Source organism: Magnolia sinica, chromosome 4 (genome assembly GCF_029962835.1).
Source record: "Magnolia sinica isolate HGM2019 chromosome 4, MsV1, whole genome shotgun sequence".
Classification (NCBI taxonomy): domain Eukaryota; kingdom Viridiplantae; phylum Streptophyta; class Magnoliopsida; order Magnoliales; family Magnoliaceae; genus Magnolia; species Magnolia sinica.
Genome location: NC_080576.1, coordinates 25,855,183 through 25,877,379, shown reverse-complemented (window position 1 = coordinate 25,877,379; position 22,197 = coordinate 25,855,183). Strand labels below are relative to the sequence as shown.

The 22,197-nt window shown below is 40.1% G+C and overlaps 1 protein-coding gene across 2 annotated transcripts in view; it reads right to left on the bottom strand.

Moving 5' to 3' along the window:
• Positions 1 to 21,862, bottom strand: part of LOC131242845 (DNA-directed RNA polymerase I subunit 2) — a 70,091-nt gene extending 48,229 nt beyond the window's left edge. Inside the window, exons 1-3 of one of the 2 annotated variants that reach the window (XM_058241759.1) lie at positions 21,531 to 21,862; positions 21,208 to 21,296; positions 20,950 to 21,081 (exon numbers count right to left, since the gene is read on the bottom strand). In XM_058241759.1, coding sequence (XP_058097742.1) covers positions 20,950 to 21,081; positions 21,208 to 21,296; positions 21,531 to 21,684 — 375 coding nt within the window. In that variant the 5' untranslated portion in view covers positions 21,685 to 21,862. Of the gene's footprint in view, positions 1 to 20,949; positions 21,082 to 21,207; positions 21,297 to 21,530 lie in introns of those variants that run through there. The other variant, XM_058241760.1, reaches the window with a different exon arrangement.
• Positions 21,863 to 22,197: the final 335 nt, after the last annotated feature.

Below are 22,197 nucleotides of genomic sequence, written 5' to 3'. Positions count from 1 at the left end.
AGCAATGGGTCTCATTATGTTGGTCCCATTGTTGTCATGTGCGACCGCATATGCACATATCCATATGTAGATCGCATATGTGATATGGCACATGCGATCGCATATGTGATGTATGCGATCGCATACAACATATGTGATCGCATATTGGCCAACGGTTGGCACATTATGTTTTTTATTTGTAAAAAAACTTCTTGTCTATAAAAAGCCTTTCAAACCTCCCCCATTTGCAATATTCTCACTCCAAACCTCTCTTACTCTCTTCTTTTCTTACATTTCTTAATTCCAAGTGGTTTTAATCTCTCTCTCTCTCTCTCTCTCTCTCTCTCTCTCTCTCTCTCTCTCTCTCTCTCACACACACACACACACACATTTCCTACTTCCAAGCGGTCGTAATTTCTCTCCTACATTCCTTCTCTTGTAAGTTGGAAGATCAAAATTCAAACACTCGATGTTTAATTCATTGTTTAATTTATTTTATTTCTCTCAAATATGTTTTAAATATGTAAAATTAGTTATCTATTAACTTAGGAAAGTTACCCTTAATTTCTTTTCTTTGTACAATTTTTTTTTGAATTTTTCCATATTTTTTTTATTTTTCAAAATTATATATATATGCAGTCACATATGCGATTGTGCGATCACATATGCGCATAAGCAGATGCAATCGCACATGATCACATACGCGATTCGACAACATTGGTCGGTCCAGCTCCTACAATTAAGTAGCCATGTACATCTGTTGACATAGTTACACCTACTAAAGATGAGTATTCCTAGTTATTGAAGAATCAGCATATCTCTATTGCTACTCCCACTTCTACATTCACATTCTTGAACTCAAGTATGACTTGTTTAGGATCAAAATCATCTTCTCCATGGATCACTGACTCTAGGGCCTCTGGGCATATGATAGGTGAGTCCCGTGCCCTTCCTATATTGATACAATGTTGTCAAGTTCATTAATCACTATGGCAGATGGTAACAGTCCAAAGTGTGTGAAACATGCACTATTCATCCAAGTTCATTTCTTTCATTGTCATTTATTCTCTATGTACCTAAATTTCCTCTTAGCCTCATATTGTTAATAAACTCACTTAATTGCTCTGTGACTTTTTATCCTTCACACCACATTTTTTAGGATCTAAAGACAGAAAAAGATTGGTAGAGAACACGAGCATTGTGGAATTTACCATCTTGACTATGAAGTAATTGGAGCAGTAACATAGAACAACATTTGTCCTTACTAGTGGCATTGTCATCTTGGTCACCCGTCCTTGAAGTTTCTCAATAGTATTAGTCCTTCATTATCGCTATGTCAGCTTTGAAATGCGAACCGTGTAAGTTAAGCATGATCAAGTCACTTTTCCAGCACGTATGGAAAACCATAGTCTAGTTCCATATGCTTTAGTTCACTCAGATGTTTGGGGACCTATTTTAGTCTCTAGTGTGTCAAGGTATAAGCGCTTTGTTATTTCACCACCAATTTTTCAAAAATGACTTGGCTTTATTTAATGTAAGATAAATATGAATTGTTCTCTATTTTTAAGATCTTTCATGTGGAACTATAGAATAAATTTAACTTCAAAGTGTGTGTGTGTGTGTGTGTGTGTGTGTGTGTTTTCATTCAGATAATGCTAAGGAGTGTATATCCTAATATTTCTATAGAAATCTGAATTGTTGACATCTTGAAATCAAGTTTTGATTCAATTCGGGGTGGTCCTCATTGTGAGATTCCATCATCTTAAATAGATCACATAATGCTATACATGGTATATGTTGACCCATAATTTTGGGTGATTACAATCCCTGATTTAAGGGATGATGAAGAAGAATAATTCTATTCTTAAAATAAACAACTTAAGTATAGTACATGATTGAATGGGATAACGAAGGAGAATAATTCCATTCCTAAAATAGACAACCTAAGTACCGTACATGATTGAATGGGATCCACGTTTTGAGAGTGTGGTCCCTCGATTGACACCCTCTCTCTCTCTCTCTCTCTCTCTCTCTCTCTCTCTCTCTCTCTCTCTCTCTCTCTCAAATTGATGCCGAAGAATCGAACATCATCAAATTGGATACAAGACACTGATGGTGTGATGGAGGCAGTCCTTTCGTGAAGATATCAACGATTTGAATGTTGGTGGAGACATGAGGGAGGTTGATGACCCGGCGCTCATATTCATCACGAATGAAGTGACGATCAACTTCGATGGGTTTTGTACACTCATGAAACACTGGATTCTCTGCAATTTTAACAACACTGGTATTATCAACATGTAGAGGCATAGGATGAGGTTGAACAAAGCCTAGATCAGCCAGAAGTTCACGAAGCCAAAGGATTTCAAAACAAGCAAAGGACATAGCTTGATACTCTACTTTTGTAGAAGATTTTCATACCCGATCCTGCTTCTTACATTTTCAGGAAATTAATGCCTTACCAAGGTAGATGCACCAACCAGTAGTTGATCGGCGCATGTCAAGGCAACCAACCCAATCAGCATCAAAGTATGAATGTATGGTAAGATCATTAGCTATGGGAAAGTATAAACCCCTTTTGGTTGTGCCAAGAAGGTATCGAATGAGGCGTTTGACCGCTACTAAGTGAAGATGCCGAGGAGCACTCATAAATTGACTCAACAAGTTGACAACATAAGTTATATCAGGTCTTGTGATAGTTATATAAATTGAACTTCCAACAAGTCGTCGATATAAGGTAGGCTCAGGGAGAAGATCACCATCATCTTTGCTCAACATGATATTTAATTCAAGAGGTTTGTCAACTGGAGTAGAATGCTAAAGATTGGCTAGTTCAAGGAGATCCTCAGCATATTTTGTGTTGATTGAGAAACAATCCTCAAGAAGATTGATGAACCTCCAATCTAAGGAAGTGAGTGAGTGGACCCAAATCCTTCATATGAAATGATGCATGGAGGGAAGCTTGAAGACGCTTTATCATGTTGGAATCAGTTCTAGTGATGAGAATATCGTCAACATAGACAAGAAGAGCAGTAAGCCTAATAGAAGTTTGATGAAGAAACAAATATGCATCATAAGTACTCTGAGTAAAACCAATGTCACTATGAAAGCTTCTGAGTTTCTCAAACCAAGCACGTGGAGCTTGTTTGAGACCATAAGGGAACGCCGCAATCGACACACTACGTCGAGAAGTAGAGTGTACTCCTTGGGGTAGGCACATATAGACCTCCCCCTTAAGGTTACCATGAAGAAAAGCATTTTTTACATCCAGCTGGTATAGCGGCCAGGACTGTGATGTGGCAATGGTGACAATAATACGAACGGTATTCATTTTTGCCACTAGTGCAAATGTTTCTTCATAGGCAATCTCGTATTCCTGTCGAATTCCTAAAGTCACAAGACGAGCTTTATGGCAGTCTAAAGATCCATCAGGTTTGAGTTTAATAGAATAAACCCACTTGCATCCAATCAGTTTGATAGATGGTGGGACCTTGTACAATATCCCAGGTGCGATTCTTTTAAGAGCCTGCAATTCATCCTGCATGGCTTGTCACCAACGTTCATGTTACACAACCTAAGAGGCGTGGGGAATAGAATTAGAAGACAGTGTAGCCATCAAGGTAGTATGGGTAAAACCATATCGGTTGGGAGGCTTAGACAGTCGCAAGAGTGACACAAAGAGGGAGGTTGACTTGCGTTAAATGCAGACGAGATCTTGAGGGACCTGTCATGTAATTGTGTCTTTCTTCCGCCTTTGATACACAAAATTAGGGTTAAACCGAGTAAATGTTGTTTCGTTGGAAAAACCAGACAAGGAGACAATAGATATAGAATTTGGAGGCTCAAGATGCAGTTGAAAAAAATATTGATTCTTTGAAAAAAAAAAAAACATTTCCAGAAATCTGGATACGACGAATTTGAGGATCATAGCAAATGAATCATTTCTAGTGGGGTGCATATCGAAGGAATGCACATTTGGAAGACTGATCAGTGAGTTTGGTGCGTCCAAAAGAAGGTAAATGAACAATACGGACACAACCAAAAGTACAAAGATGATCATACGATGGGGGTGTGTTGTACAAGCGAAAATGCGAGGTTTGAATGTTAATAGAGGAGGGTAACCGATTTATAAGATAAATTGCAGTTGTGAGTGTCTCAGACCAAAAACGGGGAGGAACAAAAGATGTAAGCAAAAGAGACCAAGTTACATCAAGAAATTTATTTTGTCTTTCCGCAACATCGTTTTGTTGGGGGGTATACGGACATGTTCATTGAGAGATTATCCCCCTTTGTTGCAAAAATGACGTAGAATTTTAATGCAGGCAGAAAACTTATTTTCGACATAAGCTAAAAACATCTTAAATGCATGAAACACTTTGGACTTCGAATGCAAGAAGTAAACCCAAGTAAAACGACTAAAATCATCAATAAAGGTCACAGAATACTTGTAATGGGTATGAGAGATAACTGGAACAATTCCCCATACATCACTATGTATTTAATCAAAACATTTTAAACTTAATGTAGTGGATGTAGGAAATGAAAGGTTCTTACTTTTCCCAAACTTACAAGTATTGCAATCAAAAGACACATAATTTTTCACACCAACAGATTTATTCGTCAATCCATAATTGAACAACATCGATAAAGTTTTGATATTTGGATGTCCACGCCTATTGTGCCACAATTGGCATTTATTCTGAACAGAAAAACAAAACAAATCATTTATTGGTTTATGCTGAAGAAGTGCAAAAAGGCAAAGAGGAAAGAGACGTCCACATTTAGGGCCCTTCGCGATCACTTTCCCCAACATCTGATCATGTATCACACAATCCAAAGGTGAAAATAAGATATTGCAGTTATTGTCAACAAGTTGGCCAACAAAAAATAAATTGGTGGTCAAGCAAGGAGAGAGATGAACATTTGTCAATGGTACTGAGCCATGAACATCACCAACTGCAGTAATTGGAAGACTACCTCCATCTACAGTCTGAACTTGGAGATTGCCAGTGTATTTTTTGACATAGGAAAGATTTTCAGATGTGAATGTCAGGAGATTTGATGCTCCAGAATCAAGATACCAAATAGGATGTTTTCTAGTTTTACCTAAGACACCAAGTGCAAAAAAGGCATTTAGAATCATTTCTTGGACCATTTCGGGGGTCAGAGATGCAGATGAGACTGGCTATGTACTAGATGAGGTGGAGGCGGTAGTCGAAGCAAATGAAATCGCAAGCTGTATAACAGATGCTTGCAGTATAGGCATGAGGAAACCGATTTGGAGTAGTCTGATTCTGAGAATGTTTATAGCATTCAGTAATGATATGACCAGTTCCTTTACAGTAAGTACAAAAATTATGTTGACACTGGGAGGCATAATGACCAATTTGTTTACAACTGTAACATTACACGATACTCGTATCACGAGAAGAAGGTTTTCCTTGAGCAGCATAAGCAACATCAATGTTACTTTCTTTAGTTTTATGTTCCAAATGTACTTTCGTTAATTGTTGTTGTTCTTCACAAAGAAGTTCATTCATGCATTCATCCAAGGATGGGGATGGAACCATACTCATTAGATTAGACTGAATAGTCTCATATTCATAACGTAATTTCATCAAAAATTGGTCCCGGTGACTAATAGATTAAAGTCCTTGGATTTCAGCCAGAACGACGTCAAATACATTAGCATATTTAATCGCATCATATTCAACTCATAAAGTAAGAAAACCTGAATAATATTCTTGAATAGTCAAAGTTCCTTTGATGATATTGAGCAATGTCAAATTCTAATTGGAATTGAAGTATAGAATTTCCTTGATGATATACCTTTTATTTTAAATTCCCACATTTCCTTTGTGGTTTTGTAGGGTTTGAAATGCAAAATGAATTGATGATCTACTGGTCCAAGAATCCAGGATTTAATTTTCGCATCCTAAGTATGCCAGGAGGATATCTTTTTATCATCCTCTGTATGCAGCATATCAGATCCGAAGACATGCCCCCACAATTCCTTGCCTTCAAGGTATACTTGGAATTGGAAAGCCCAAGGGGTATAATTTTTGCCAGTAAATCGAACCAAAAATACCTCAGACTTCTCCATTTCTATGATTCACAGCCAAGAATGGATCAAAATATCTGATGAGCAGAAAATACCAAAAATCTTCTGAATGTTCTGAATATTCAGGTTGTCATGAACTAAGAGTAATTTCTGACGGTGCTTGGAAGATCGCAAACTCGTTCTATACGAACTGAGAGAAGATGTTGCAACTTTCATGTATTGCAGCAAATAAAAAATTGATGGAAATGGCGAGACAAGGAAGTCTATAAATCAAAGACGAGAAGTCTCCAATCGCAAAGAAAATCGCGCGAACTTCAAAGTGAGCATTGTGGCTCTGATACCATGATATTTCTATAGAAATCTGAAATGTTGAGATCTTGCAATCAAGTTGTTTCAATTCGGGGTGGACCTCATTGTGAGACTCCATCCTCTTAAAGAGATTACAGAATGCTATGTATGGTATATGTTGACCCATAATTTGGGTGATTACAATCCCTGATTTAAGGGATAATGAAGGAGAATAATTATATTCTTAAAATAGACAACCTTAGTACATGATTGAATGGGATAATGAAGGAGAATAATTCCATTCCTAAAATATACAACCTAAGTATAGTGCATGATTAAATGGGATCCTTGTTTTGAGAGTGTGGTCCCTCGATTGACATATCCAATTCTTTTAGCTTGTATTTATCTGAATATGGTATTTTGCATCAACCATCATGTGCCCACACTCCACAGCAAAACGTGTCGCAGATCGGAAAAACCGTCATTTGCCGAAGATGACACGTGCCTTGTTGATTCATATGAATGTCCCAAAAAGTTTTACAATCATGCGGTCTTGCAACTTGTAATTTGATCAATAGAATGCCCTCTACTATCTTAACGGGTTGATCGTAACATGCAGTTTTGTTTTCAGGTGTTCCATTGTTGTTGTTGCCTCCCAAGGTTTTTGTTTTGTATATTTTGTTCATCAAACGGAGTTAGACCATGATAAATTAGACACTAGAGCAGTTAAATGTATCCATGTTAAGTATTCTAGAATGCAAAGAGGTTACAATCCCCATCTTAGAAAACAATTTATTTGTGTCGCATTGCTTTCTTTGTGTGCACTACATTATTCTCAAATGATGATAGATTTCTCGATTTAGAAGCATCACCATTAATGTTTATTTTATTTTTTTTGAAGACACAGGGTGTCCCCATCTCATTTTTTAAGTAAGACTAATCCCTGCGGATACACGCAATCACCCACAACCACGTGTATCGGGTAAAGCCAAGGAGGGGAATCGAACCCTCACCTATAGGGAGCAAACCTACAGTGAAGACCATTCGCCCAAACCTATGCCTATTCATGTTAAGGAAAACGTTATCCAATTACCTCCTTCCACTAGTTCATCCATTCCTACTACTATGCCTACACTCAAAGTCTATTCATGATGAAAATGGGAAGATAGTGCCACCAACCATGATGTGTCATCCACCATATCTTCTTCCAAATATGTTGATCCAATCACTTGCATCTCTTGATTCATTTGATATCCATATTGCTCTGAGGAAAGGTAAGTGTGTACCAACTACCTTATCTCCAAATTTGTTTCTTTTAATGCTTGTCTTCCGCCTATTCCTAAGTCATACCAGGAAGCCTTGTCAATAAGGAGTTGAAGCCGGCTATGGAAGAAGAAATTGCAACACTCATCAGAATGATACTTGGGATCTAACTAATCTTCCCGCCAATAAATGTACTATTGATTGTTGATGGGCCTATACAACTGAATTTTAGCCCGATGGCACATTTGAATGACTGAAAGCTCGCTTAGTCAATAAGGGATACACTCGATGATGTAGGACGATTGAAACAAACCTAGGATGCAAGATGTGAGATCAATTACGCATAAATTTCAGCATTCAACATTTAAAACCAAACATATCCACATAATAAATTCAGAAAATTCAGATTTGTAATACAAAGGGCCTAGGCTATCACATACGCTGTACACAAAAATATAAAATATAATGAGAGTGGCCCACATAGAAGTAGGGACTTCCGATCTAGTGTGGGTAGTGCAACAATCACGTGAAAAGACAATAGTGCCTCAAGTCTAGGAAAGGGATTAAATTAAAAAAAAAAAAAAACATATTTTCATTAGGGTTTTGGGATTTAGGGATTGAGGTTTGGGATTTTTTGGGGAATTAGGGATCTAGGGGTTTGGTAAGGTTTGGGAGGGGTATCAAGGAGGGAAAAGTACCAAAAGGGGCCCACACGGGGCAGCCCATATGGACGCATATGCGTGCATGTGGGTCCACACGTGGATGGGTATGGGAAAAAGAGAGGAGGTGGATTGGGTTGGGTTTTGAAGGGTTTAGAAGAGTTGTAAGGGAAAGAAAAGAAGAAAAAAAGAGCAAGTTGAGTACGTTGTTGGAGAAGATACAGAGGATGAAAGCACCTTGGAGGAATCAACCACCAAGCAAGCCTCTACCCCTCCACAATTCAATCGGAAGGGAGGGTTTCTCACAAACCCTAAAAACAAATAGGAAAATACCATTTCAACACGAGGACCATTTTCTTTCTTTTCTCAAGCTCCCATTAGGGTTAGACGTCCACCCACCCTTTGCTTTTATATCAAAACTTCAAAAAACAAAAAAAATACAAATATGTCACTCGCTTAAGTGACATAGCCCATCAAAATAAGCAAACTAAAACACTTACCATCAATCTTAACCGTCAAATAAATCCTAAAAATAACCAAAAAAAAAAAACATAAATGAAACAAAATCAGGGTCCAAGGGGCCTAAATCTAGAAGATTTGGTAGCCTGATAGCCTAATCGACAAGATCCAACGGTCAGATCGACATGAAATAAAAATCATATGACTAAAATTGTTTCTTAAGCAGCCCACATGCATCATCCCTAAGTGAGGTCTTCCTAATGCACGTCCAATGCATGTGGGGTCTTCGAAATGGCCCAACGGGCCCCATCTGGAACTCGTCGCCCATCCACAGAGAATTGCGCTGATGTGGGTGGTTGTCTCCGTCTCTGGTACACCCAAGTAGGTCATCTGATGTCCCCATCAACTCTCCCCGACTAAGAAGAATTCACCACTAGCGAGAGGAGCGTTAGAACTCTGCCTCTGTAATCCAAGTGTTGTCCGACTTCGGCCTAGTCTTCCACTTCACGAAGTATTTCTGATATTTTCCATGGCGGGTATAGATCGCTTGGTGGTCCAGAACATCCTCGATCTCTTCTTTCCGACCAGGTAGTGATGGAAGAGAAGGCAATGGATGGGAAATAGGGTCTAGTAAAGGCCATGGGTTGGGGACAAGGTTAGGGACACCATCATCTAGGATAAGAGAAAGGTCTACTAGATGACTAGAAGATGGAGGTGTGGGTCCATCACAAGGTCCTCCACGTTGAATGTTGCGATAATGCCCATGTTAGATGAAAGATCCACCACATACGCGTTAAGGCCCATTCTTGTCAAAATTTTATACGGACCTACATTGCGAGCATGCAATTTCCTCACAGTTCCCTATGGGAATCGTTCGAGCCTAATGCGGACCATGGCACAGTCACCCAACTGAAACTCCTTAAACCTACAATGTGAATCTGCAGAGATTTTATAATGTTGATTACTAGAATTAATGCACCTCTTGTTCTCGCTATGCAAGTTATGAATATGTCGTGCAAATGCTTCTGCAGACTCAGATGGCCTATGTGAGACGGACATGGGTATGATGAAATTTATAGGCGTTCTAAGCTTGTACCCAAATAATATCTCAAATGAACTCATTCCTATGGACCTATTGATGGACTTTTTGTATACAAACTCGGCTAGGAGCAAAATCGCATCCCAGGTCCTAATATGGTCTCCCACCAAACATCGTAGCAGATTCCCTACGCTTCAATTGACAACTTCCATCTGACCATCAGTCTGAGGATGGTATGCCAAAGAGAACTGGAACTTAGTTCCCATCATGTGCCATAGATTTTTTCAAAAATAACTCATAAACCGCACATCTCAATCTGATGAACTACCTCTGCAAAGAATATCTTAGCCACGTTATTGGCTTCAAATGTTTTAAAACATGGAAAGAAGTGACCCATTTTCGAAAAGCAATCCATAACTACAAAAATAGAACTATCCTTTTTAATCGTCTTGGGGAGCCCAAGTACGAAATTCATGCTAATATCAACTCATGGAGAGCGGGGGACTGGCAAAGGTGTATATAAACCGATATCCTGCTTCCTCTGCTTTGCTAGCTGACAAGTCCTACATTGCCCCATAATTTTAGCCACGTCTCGCTTGGGAGTTGACCAATAAAAATGCTTCTCTACAAGGGCAATAGTCTTGTCACGCCCAAAATGACTAACCATCCCTCCAGCATGAAGCTCCCAAACAAGAAAGTCACGGAGGGACATACGAGGTATACACAATCTACCACCTCTAAACAAAAACTCGCCAACCAGGACAAGCCCACTACTACCCCCGAACTAACCATCTAACAACGATGCGTACATCTCCCCAAAATATGGGCAACTAGAATGATCTTTCTTTAATCGTTCAAACCCAGCGACTTCGACATACATGGATTGGAGCAACGCAACTCTACGACTCAACGCATCGGCAGGTTTATTCTCAACCTCGGCCTTGTGCTTCAACCTAAAAGTGTACTCCTAAAGAAATTGGACCCACTTGGCATACCTCGAGTTCAACTTCTTTTGCGAGTTGACATAGCACAAAGTCTCATAGTCAAATAATAAGACGAACTCCTATGGTAATAAATAATGGCACCAATGGCGCAAAGACTGCACTACTGCATACATAGAATTCCTTGTCATAGGTAGAATACTTTTGTTTCACTTCATTTAACTTCTCATTAAAGAAAGCGACAAGGTGTCCTTCCTAACTAAGCACTCCGCCTATACTTGCACCAGACGCATCATAAGCGACCTCAAAAGCCTTGAAAAAATCTGGAAGTCGCATGACAAGAGCTCCAGTCATCTTGACCTTAAACTCCTTGAACGCCCTAGAGGCTGCTTTAGTCCATTGAAACTCGCCTTTTTTATGCAGTTGATGATGGGAGCCATGATGGAACTAAACCCTCTAATGAACCACTTATAAAAGGTAGCTAAGTCTTAAAAGCTACGCGCCTCATGAATATTACGCGGCTCAGGACAACTTTGGCTATGTCCTTGACTTTCTCGGGATCTACAAACATGCCCTCAAATCACACGATAAAATCTAAGAAAATGACACTACTAGACAAAAATGAACACTTCTTAAAGTTGGCATACAACTTCTCTGCCCCAAGGATCCCACATACTTGCCTCAGATGGTGTTATTGTTCATTAGCCATGCTATAAATAAGGATGTCATCAAAATGCACGACTAGAAACTTCCCCATGAAGGGTCTCAACACTTACGTCATCGCCTGCATAAATGTACTTGGGACATTGGTCAGCCCAAAAGGCATGACTAGCCACTCGTATAGCTCATCCTTCGACTTGAAGGCAGTTTTCCATTCATCACCTGGGCGAATACAAATCTGGTGATACCCACTCTTGAGGTCTATTTTGGAGAAAATTTTGGCATTGGTCATCATGTCCAACATATCGTCAAGACGCGGTATAGGAAACTGATACTTAACAGTAATCTTGTTGATGATTGTGCTATTCACACATATGCCATGTGCCATCCTTCTTGGGTGTCATAAGGGCAGGCACGGCACATGGACTCATGCCCTCCTGAATGAACCCTTTATTAAGAAGCTCATTACTTGCTTCTTGGGTTCCGCATGCTTCGTGGGGTTCATTCTATAATGAGGAAGGTTTGGGAGAGTCGACCTAGGGACAAGATCAATAACATGATGGATGTCCCTCATAGGTGAAAGTTCATCCGGAAGGTTGTCAGGAAAGACACCAATGAACTCTTTCATAACCAAAATCACCTTACTAGGCAACTCTACACCAACCTAGGGGACAGCCTCTCTGGTCACTAGGGCATACACCTATAAATCCTCCCTAGTCTCTCTTTCAAATTCTTTTGCATTAATGATGTGAGGAGACTTAGGCTTGGACTTCCTCGAAGTTCTAGGATCACAATTCACACCTCTTGGTGGTCTCCTTCTTTTTCGATAGGCTCTTGGGTGGAAGAGGACACAATCCAATTTTATTACACTCAAACATGAATGTACAAATATTCGAGCGATTGAATATTGTAATGTCCAAGTCAAATAACCAGGGCCTACCCAAGATGATGTGGCCGACATTTATGGGAACTACATTGCACCACAGCGAATCCTTATACAACCCAAATTGGATGGGGATATAACATCGTTGTGAGACCGGAATGGAGGATTCATCAACCCACGACACACTGTAGGGCTAAGGGTGAGACTCGGCTTTCAAGCCCAGATGACTCACGATGCTGGTAGAGACCACGTTGGCATAGTTGCCATTGTCCACGATCACTTTACGATTCTTTTCTCCACACTTGGTATAAGTGTAAAAGATCGTGTTCCTATGCCAATCATCATTTTCTTTAGTTTGGGCAAAGGCGCATCTGACTACTGTGAGAGTATGGGTCTCCTGCTCATCAAACTCCTCATCACTAGCACCAATATCAGGCTCATGTTTCTCTACATCACAATTGCCCTCGGCATCCTCATCTACCTCATCTATCATAACAGCTTCACCTCTTTCTTTGTTCGGGCATTCCTTTGCGAGGTGACCATAACCATTGCAACGAAAACACTACATGTGCTCACTTCCCTTCGAACTCGCTCCATGGCGATCTGACATTTCATGCCACTCGAAGTAGTCCATGTCAGCTAAGCCGTCAAGGAAATGCTTCGGGTTCAAGCAACCATCAAAATTGGGAGCATCGACTTTGACGCTCTTTATTACCCGTTCCTCAGGGTCGTAACAATCCCGCAACTCTCTACGGGGCGTGTAGGCGCGCAATCCTACATGATCTACTCCTTGACCAAAGTTCCTATTACGACCCCTAATGGGATCCACTGGGACGACCCTGTTCAACTAAGTCCTCATCCGCTGGCTCGTCTGCCTGAGACTGGTGGGTCTTCCCTGGTACCCTCTAGCCGCATGATACGCTGGTTGCTGGCAATCAATTGTGCGGCAGTGGTCCTATTGTGCGTCTCAATGGCCATCAGACAGTTAATCTTTTTGAGAGCCTCGGCAATATGATTCATCTTCATGGTTGGGAATAGATCAAAACCACGACCTGTTCACGTTTGTATAAACTAAATGACCTTAATGAAAGAAAACCTAGATATGTGTACTATATAATGAATGCGATGTAAAATTCATATTTGATGACGCTTAATGTGATACTATATGATGCACCTGTACTTTATGTATGATGATCCTATGTACCTTAAACTCGATGGACGGTCCTAGAATGATTCTAATAAGGCCAAAACTTAAAATTCAGCAAGTAGGTGTCTTAAAGTCACTAAATTTGAAATTTCCAGCAATATAGGACTTTTTAAAACACCAGGGCAGAAAATTCAGCAAGCCAAATCAGAAAATTCAGCAAGCTATATGCGATCTATATGCTCTATTATTGGCATATGAATTTTGTTGAACACATACCATACGCTAAACCTAAGCTCTAATACCAAATTTGACGTAGGGCAATTGAAACTAACCTAAGATGCAAGATGTGATATTAATTGCGCATTAATTTCAGCATTCAACATGTAAAACCAAACATATCCATGTGATAGATTCAAAAAATTCAAATTTGTAACACATAGGGCCTAGGCTATCACAAATGCGGTGCACAAAAATATAAATTATTACGAGAGTGACCCACTTGGAAGTAGGGACTGCTAATTTAGCGTGGGTAGTGCAACAACCATGTGAAAAGACAATGACACCAATAAAATCAGGTTCAGGAATGGGATTTACATAAAAATCAGGTTTCCGTTAGGGTTTTGGGATTTTGGGATTGAGATTTGGGATTTTTTTGCGAAGGAGGGATATGGGGATTAAGAGATCTAAGGATTAGGAGGGGAATCAAGGAGGGAAAAGTACCAAAAGGGGCCCACATGTGGTAGCTCGTACGGACGCATGTGCATGCGGGTCCACATGTGGATGGGTAGGGAAAGAGAAAGGAGGTGGATTGGGTTGGGTTTGAGGGTTTTAGAAGAGTTTTACGGGAAGGAAAAGAAGAAAAAGGAGAAGTTGAGTACATGTTGGAGAAGAGAAAGGGGAAGAAAGCACCTTGGAGGTATCCACCACCAAGCAAGCTTTTACCCTTCCACAATTCAATTGGAACGGATGGTTTCTCACAAACCCTAAAAATAAAGAGGAAAATACCAGTTCAACACAAGGACCCTTCTCTTTTCTTTTCTCAAGCTCCCAATAGGGTTGGAATACCCCCCCCCCCCCCCCCGGCTTTTATATTAAAACTTCAAAAAATTTTACAAATATGTTACTCACTTAAGTGACATGGCCCATCATCCAAAATAAGCAAAATAAAACACTTACCATCAATCTTAACCGTCAAATAAATCCTAAAAAAAAAAAAAAAAAGCGTAAGTGAAACAAGATCATGGTCCAAGGGACCCAGATCTCAAAGATTTGGTAACCCGATGGCATGATCAACAAAATCCAACAGTCGAATCGACACGAAATAAAATCTTATGACTAAAAATGTCTCCTAAGTAACCAACATGCATCATCCCTAAGTGGGGTCTTCCCAATGCACATGGGGTTTTCAAAATGGCTCGGCGAGCCCCATATGGAACTCGTCTCCCATCCACAAAGAGAGATGCATTGATGTGGGTGCTCGCCTCCATCTCTGGTACACCCGAATAGATCCTTTAATGTCCCCATCACTCAGACCCTCGGCATTAACTATATTGAAACCTTCAATCCAACTGCCACGCTGAATACCATTCCAATCATTTTTATTTTTTTTTTGTTAATATTGATCAAGGGTGACCCCTCATTTAACTCGAAGTTAAAAATGCCTTTCTTCATAGTGATCTCACAGAAGAGGTCTATATGGACAACCACCGGAGTTCAATGCTCACGTAGAGTCAAATAAGATTTGTAAACTAAGGCAGGCAATCTAGGAGTTAAAACCGTCACCACATGCATGATTTGATAAATTCAATGAGGTTGTATTAGCCAACGGTTTTGTTCAAAGTCATGTTGATCATTTTGTCTTCATACGAACAAGTGCCTCTGGTCTTATTGTATTAGTTGTATATAAAGATGGCATTGTGATCATAGGGAGTGATGGTAAAAGAATTGAAAATCTTAAAAAATATCTTCAACGTCACTTTCTAAAGAAAGATTTGGGTCATCTTTAGGACTTCCTTGGGTTTAGAAGTTACCAAATCAAAGGAAGGCGGTAATCTACCTCAAATGAAGTATATTTTTGGATTTGTTCATATAAGCAAGACTTCTTGGTACCAAGCCAGTTGATACACCAATGAATAAATCACAAACTAGTTGGTGATCAATGAGAAGCAGTTGAAGCTTGGTTAAAAAACTTATCTACCTAACAATAACTAGGCCAAATACATCATATGCTATGAGCGTGATAGGTCGGTCTATGAGTTTTCCTAGGGCAGCTCGCATGAATGCGGTTGTTCAGATTTTGTGATACCTTAAAGGAACGTCGTGCTAGGAAATTTTATATAAAATGAATAATCAGATACAGGATATTATGATGCAAATTGGGCTCACTCCCCAACTAATGGTCGGTCTACTATAAGATATTGCACATTTGTGGGAGGGGATTTGCCACAAGGAAGACGAAAAAGCAGAGGGTTGTAGCCCGATCAATCATTGAAGCAAAATATAGTGTGATGTCGCGATGACTCATACCACATGTGAGCTCGTGTGAATTAAGAAACTTTTACAGGAAAAGTTTTGCAGTGAGACCACCAATGCAGTTATACTATAATAATCATAAAACCTCCCCTATTGTAAACAAATTAGTTTATCATGAGAGAACCAAGCATAATGAAGTCAATTGTCATTTCATACATGAGAAGGCTTGTAATGTGTGAAATTTATACCCCATATTTTCGGTTTCAGGATCAACTTGTTGTGTGTTCACTAAAGCCCTCGGCATAGTCAGTCTACACATATTTATTCCAAGTTAGGCATCAATGGCATCCATACTCCAGCTTGAGGGGGAATGTTTATGAGGGTCGATGTGGGGACATACAACTATATGGTCCACCTGGATTAATGTAGTCAGGGGTGTTACGGCCCACATAGTCTTCAATTTTGTTTGTGTCCCTTTATTTAGTCTATTAGGTGCACTCAATATACATACAATATTGAAAGTGAGGGGTATTTTGGAATTTTTACTTTCTTTACTTAATATAAAAAAGGAAGACAGTAGGAGCATATGGCCCTAGTTTTTCCTCTATCCACTCTTCTTTTTGCATCCATTTTTTCTCTCTTTTTTATTTCCTTCCACTTCTACAAAGACCAAATCTTTGGGTGTGGAGGAATCAAGCTTCCTAGTAGCTTGGTCTTCCGCTTGAAGCGAATCTTAAATCATCACCCACATGAGAACCAATGATTGAAAGATTTCAGTAGAAGTGAACAACATAGAAAAGATCGTATCGCTCATGCAAGGGCCACATCACTCTTGTCAAGTCAAACCCATCAAATCTCCCAACATTCCATTTTCAATATCCCAACCAAAATGGTGAAATAAGCTAGAGTAAAGTTTTCTTCTTCTTCTTCTTTCTCTATTTTTCTATGAATGGTTGCCAAAAAATTTATTCAAGAATTAAGCAAATAAATTGGGTTCTTTTGGCAAAGTTGTGGAGATTCATCAAGGCACAAGAAGCTCAAATGGGTCTACATTCGGAAAACCATTTCAAATTTTGGGGACATGGCAAAGGGCATGCATTAGATCTACTCGAATGGGTTGTCAAGATCTTTGTTATAAGGAAATTCTCTTCCCAAGATGTTCCCCTGCCTAATCACTTTACTGCATGAGCTAGCGGATGACAGGATTGTTTGGTCCATTCAATTTTCTAGGAATCTATGGCACTCTGACATCGTCATGGCGCTTGCATTTCTCAATAGGTTGTATAGGTCATTCTCCTTCCCCCGGTCAAACCACCTTGCGCAAAGGTGTGGGGAACTAGCTCTCCTCCTAATGTGGAAGCTTTCATTAGGGTTGTCATTGCCAATAAGACTCACAATAGAAAACCTTCAAAAACATAATTGAGCCTTCCAATTTGTCTTACATGTAGAAAAGAGTTGAATCAGTGGTTAATATATATCCATTTAGTGCAATGAGGCATGATATATTTGGGCTAGCTACTTCACCTTTTCAAATTATATATGGGTTCTCTCAGGTTTGATTGCGAAGATTATGGGCAATTGGAATGATGGGCCTTCAAGCCTCAGAGTTAAATTTGATGGAGGATGCTTCCCCTTGCAATTTATGTAGGGAATATGGAAGAAAAATGAAGAAAAGAATTTTTTGTGCTAAACCATTGAGACTGGTTAACCTTGTGGCCCCAATATTAAGCGATAGTTGGTAACCTAGGGTTACACCTTGGAAGTATTCAAAGGTATCCACGAGGGTTGGATAAGATCCACTTGATCATCTCTTCTACCATGACAAAGATTGCTCAAAAGTCAAAACACCATTGGAACAACTAAGATCCTATTCCAAGCAACTACTACCTTCTTGCACATGAGGAGGCACCCCTTGATGCTGTGTCGGCGCTGTCAAAGCATCCAATAGATGAAATATTTCACGAAGTATTCCCACCACCCGACTATATCTTGTGTTCATTCTAAGAAAGGTATTCATTGATGTCAATGCTGAAGACATGAAGATTTGGCCTTGGGCTCCCAATGGCAAAGTTTTGTCCAAATCACTCTTTCATGCCACATGCCCTCCAATAGGGTAGTCTTCAAAGAGTGGAAAGCATCAATTCCTCTTTGTGCTCAAGCATTCACTTCCCTTGCCATAGCCATTAAAATCTTAATGCTTGGAAATCTCCAAACAAAAAAAAAAAAAAAAAACCCACAATGCTCCCTAGCATCTGCTTTCTTTGCAAATGCGAGGAAGAAATAAGTTGACCTTTTATTTCTTCATTGTTCCTTGGCACATTCTATTTGGAGTCACTTCCCTCATCCCTTCGGTCTTTGTTGGGTAATGAGAACATCTATTCAAGAGGAGATATGCAGTTGGCCCAACGTCCTGTTTTAGCTCAAAGGGGAGAATGTGGGATATTTAGTCTTGCACTGATGCAGGACATGAAATTTAAGTATGAGATGCAAGAATTCAGGCTTAGATCATACCAATTCAGAAACAGTTACACAAATTCCACATCCCACATTACAATCCAAATCATTCAATTAAAAGGGGAATCTATGCGGGTCCAGGCCGACACAGGCTAGGACTGGACCAATAAAAAATTATAAACCAAATGATGTCAAAGGGAAATATAAATCAACCACACATGCATAAAAATCAGCCCCTAATCCAAGGGATTCTCCAATTTCAATTCAAGGAACCCTAGGGTGAAAAAAGGGGGCAAATAAATTAGGGCTAATGCAAACTAAGGCTATAGGGTTAAGGAAATAGGAATGAAAATATGAAAACCAGAGAAAACCTGACCCGGAGAAAGCTCCTGCGTGTAGATGGTGGCCCGGGGCTGACGCACGTGCGCGGGTGGGCTGGCCGCACGTGTGATGGAAGCCCGTCTCCTCAAAGTGACACCTAAGCCTTAATCGGTTAGAGGATACCTCCAACCCCTTCAAGCTTGATGACGATCCGACGTAAGGTTGAGGTGCAGTGCTCCGCCGAAGTTTCAGCCCTCTTACAGGTTCAGATTCTGAAAACTGGCTGTAGGGGGATGAATAGCTATAAAAGCTGGGAAATTCAAAGCAATAATAATAATACAAGATGGGATATATGGATGGGATAAGGTGGGGACAGGTGGGGATAGATGTGGCTTCACACCACGTAGTTAGCCCTTCGAAAAGGGAGGGCTTAGCACGCACTTTTGAATTCTTCCACAACTCACGAAGAGAGTAGAAAAATAAAGCAGAAATTTTTATTAAACTTGAATGAATGAAAAGAACTACAAGGGGTGCCTATTTATAAGGAAAACCTTATACCCCAAAAACTCGCACCATGTGCGCAACCTATTACTTGGCGATGAAGTAAACTAAAATAAAAATCAAACAAAGAAATCTAAAGCGTTCACAATGTTCTAAATAATAACAATAAGCAAAACCTAAAAATGAAATCAATCCGACGAGTAGGCCACAGTTATAAGATCCCATGATGGGGCTTTTCTTGACTATCGGGCCCACCCTTTTGAACCAAAACTTCGTCTTCTAGCTAGGAAACCCTCCCTGGACGTCATCATCGAGCCAGATCGATGGTGAGGCCCTCCTTCTGCGTACGTACGTGCATGGGGGGGTGGTATGCGTGCGCATGTGCGCATGATGTTCCCATCATGCACTATATATTGTGGAGCTCATGGAAGCAAACAAATTGCAAGATCTTCGATAATAATGTCTCCTACCCAGAGCCGTCATAAGAAAAATCACCCACACTATCATATAATGGGCTTTGGCCATTCCAGTTTTCCAAGGATCTTCCCAAGCTGCTATCTTGAAGGAATGGAAAGAATGATTGAAAGATGGAAGCCCTAAGTTCATATTCCTTTGGTTTCTAACCAAAGTTAGGCCTTTGAAGTCTTTTGTTTTTTACCTCTTTTTTACTTCTTTTTCTTTTTCTTTTTTTCTTTATAGTTTCACGTTATGTTACATTCAACAGGTTACTAGTTTTAGACAAAAAGTTCACTCGCTATAGGGGCCCGTCCCCTTAGCTTATTTGCATTTTTCTTTTAGCTTAAATAATATTAGTCATCTCTTCAGTGTGTGTATGTGTTTATGTCTTTATGTATGTCTTACACACACACGGACTATTTCCTTCAAAATTTTCTCAGTAACCATTGAGCTCTTGAACAAGTCCATATATGGAACCTGCCTTCATACCAATTTAATCGGAGAGTCAATTCAATGAGAAGGAAAAAAAGAAGAGAAGAACGAGGAATTTTTTGACAAACCACACGGTTCTTCAGGGTTTCCTCCCACAGTGAGAGAATACTTTCTCCCAAAACTCACGCTTTTTCTATATGTCATTCATAACTCCCCATATATATGACCTCAGAGATATTTATATGGGCCTAAATACAAATATAAAGATCCAAAGAGATGCTTCAAATCTAGATTTTTAATATTTTAGGCTCCTTAGTACATAATAAATTCAATAAAAGATTATCACATAGATTTCTACTAAAACACAAAATGAACAACTTTTTAAAGATTCTATAAATCCCATTTAAAAAAAAAAACTACAAAATAACTGGATGGGCAGTTATTTTTACCAGCCCATAGAAATGCATTGATTAGTAATTTTTAGCTCCTCTATCAATGGCTGCCAATCACAGGTGTGATCAAAGTGGTCCCACATTGGACACGTGTGATCAAAGTGGGTCCCACACTGGACACACATTTTCTGGCTCTGCATGAATCACTCACACTTATAACAATCAGTGATGTGTGAACAACCATCCCATCTGATCATGCCCCAATTGGGCCACCTCACTGTGACTATCCATTTTCATTGGATAGCTGCAATCGTCAGATAGGTGCAGACATCAGAGCATCACACAACCCATAAAAGGAACCACGATATCCATAGCCTGGGATACCAAAAGGTGGACACCACCTGTACCATTAGTCCATGAAACGGAAACAGAAAACAACTTCTCCTTTAATCGAGCATCATACAACAATACATCCTAAAATTCAACCACCAGGCAACCACAGAATTCTAGAACAAGGTTTGAAATACGAAACCAGAACCAACCTTTAACATTATTGGAATATGCCCGAAACTGAACCGCTCTCGAATTACCGGCCCCATTGCCGACTTCTCATTCCACTGAAGGCATACATTGGTAAAAAATTTACCTCGATATGTAAGTCCACCTTGCCTACACTGTTTTCAACCAAAAAAAAAAAAATCACAACCATAAACTTTGAAAACGAAAAAAAATTCATAAATTGCGAGAAGAAGAAGAAAATTAGAGTAATCAAAGCAAAGCCACCTATCTTCGGAACCTACCTCGAAAGGAAGAATTTTTGTTCTTTTCACTGATTTCTTCCGACCGCCGTCCCATTGTGGAAAGCCTAATTCCGGCTTCTCGAACCAAAGTAAGATGGTTTGTCAAGAAATAACATCCAGAAAAAAAAAAAATTTGAAGAAGAGGCATCCATATAGTGAAAGAGAGCATTGCGTGAATCCAGACCGTCCATCTATCTGTTGGGTCTGCCAGTTGCATCTGGACCGTTCGTTTGAGTAAAGATCATCCGTTCGGCGTGACGAAGCGCTAGACAGTACCCCATAGATGAACGGTTTGGATCTACGTAGAAACAACAGTAGGATATTTCGAAGGGTGCAATCTTCGGAAGGGTTGTAGATTTTGACGGGTTGGATGTTCATGATTATCTTCTCGAGACCTTCGTCTATGAAGTAATCGAAAGAGTCGATGTGAGGTTTGAAGAGCTCCCGCAGGGCTTCGAAGTCCGTTCCGTCTCCCATTTTGGACGAGTAGGGAGTGTCTCTGTAAGACGAGTAGAAATTCCGACACCGAAACTCGCGATTGGTAGCGTTTGGAGAAGAACGGGGTGCTGGAGGTGGTGCTGAGAAGAAGGCGGTTTGGCTTTTGCGAAGTAAAGAGAGAGAACCCGTGATTTTCCGCGGGAAGCCCTAAGACATGCCCTAATAACTTTTGAAACGATGATGGGTTCCTCTCACGTGTGAAGGGACGCACACGTGTCAGAGACTCGGACCATTCATGAGGCGGCGTGCAGCGTGAGTATTACCACGGACCAAAGCTGATGTTACCCGGCTGATCAGGAAATTCAAACGGACGCGGATTCAATCCTACCCTCGCCCGGACGGTAATCCGTCAGGGTAGGGATCCGTGGGACCCACCGTGATGTCTGTGTTTTATCCACGCCGTTCAAAGCTTTTCTCAGATCAATTTAAGGTATAAACCAAAAAATGAGGCAGGTCCAAGGCTTAAATGGACCACAAGGTGGGGATTTAACG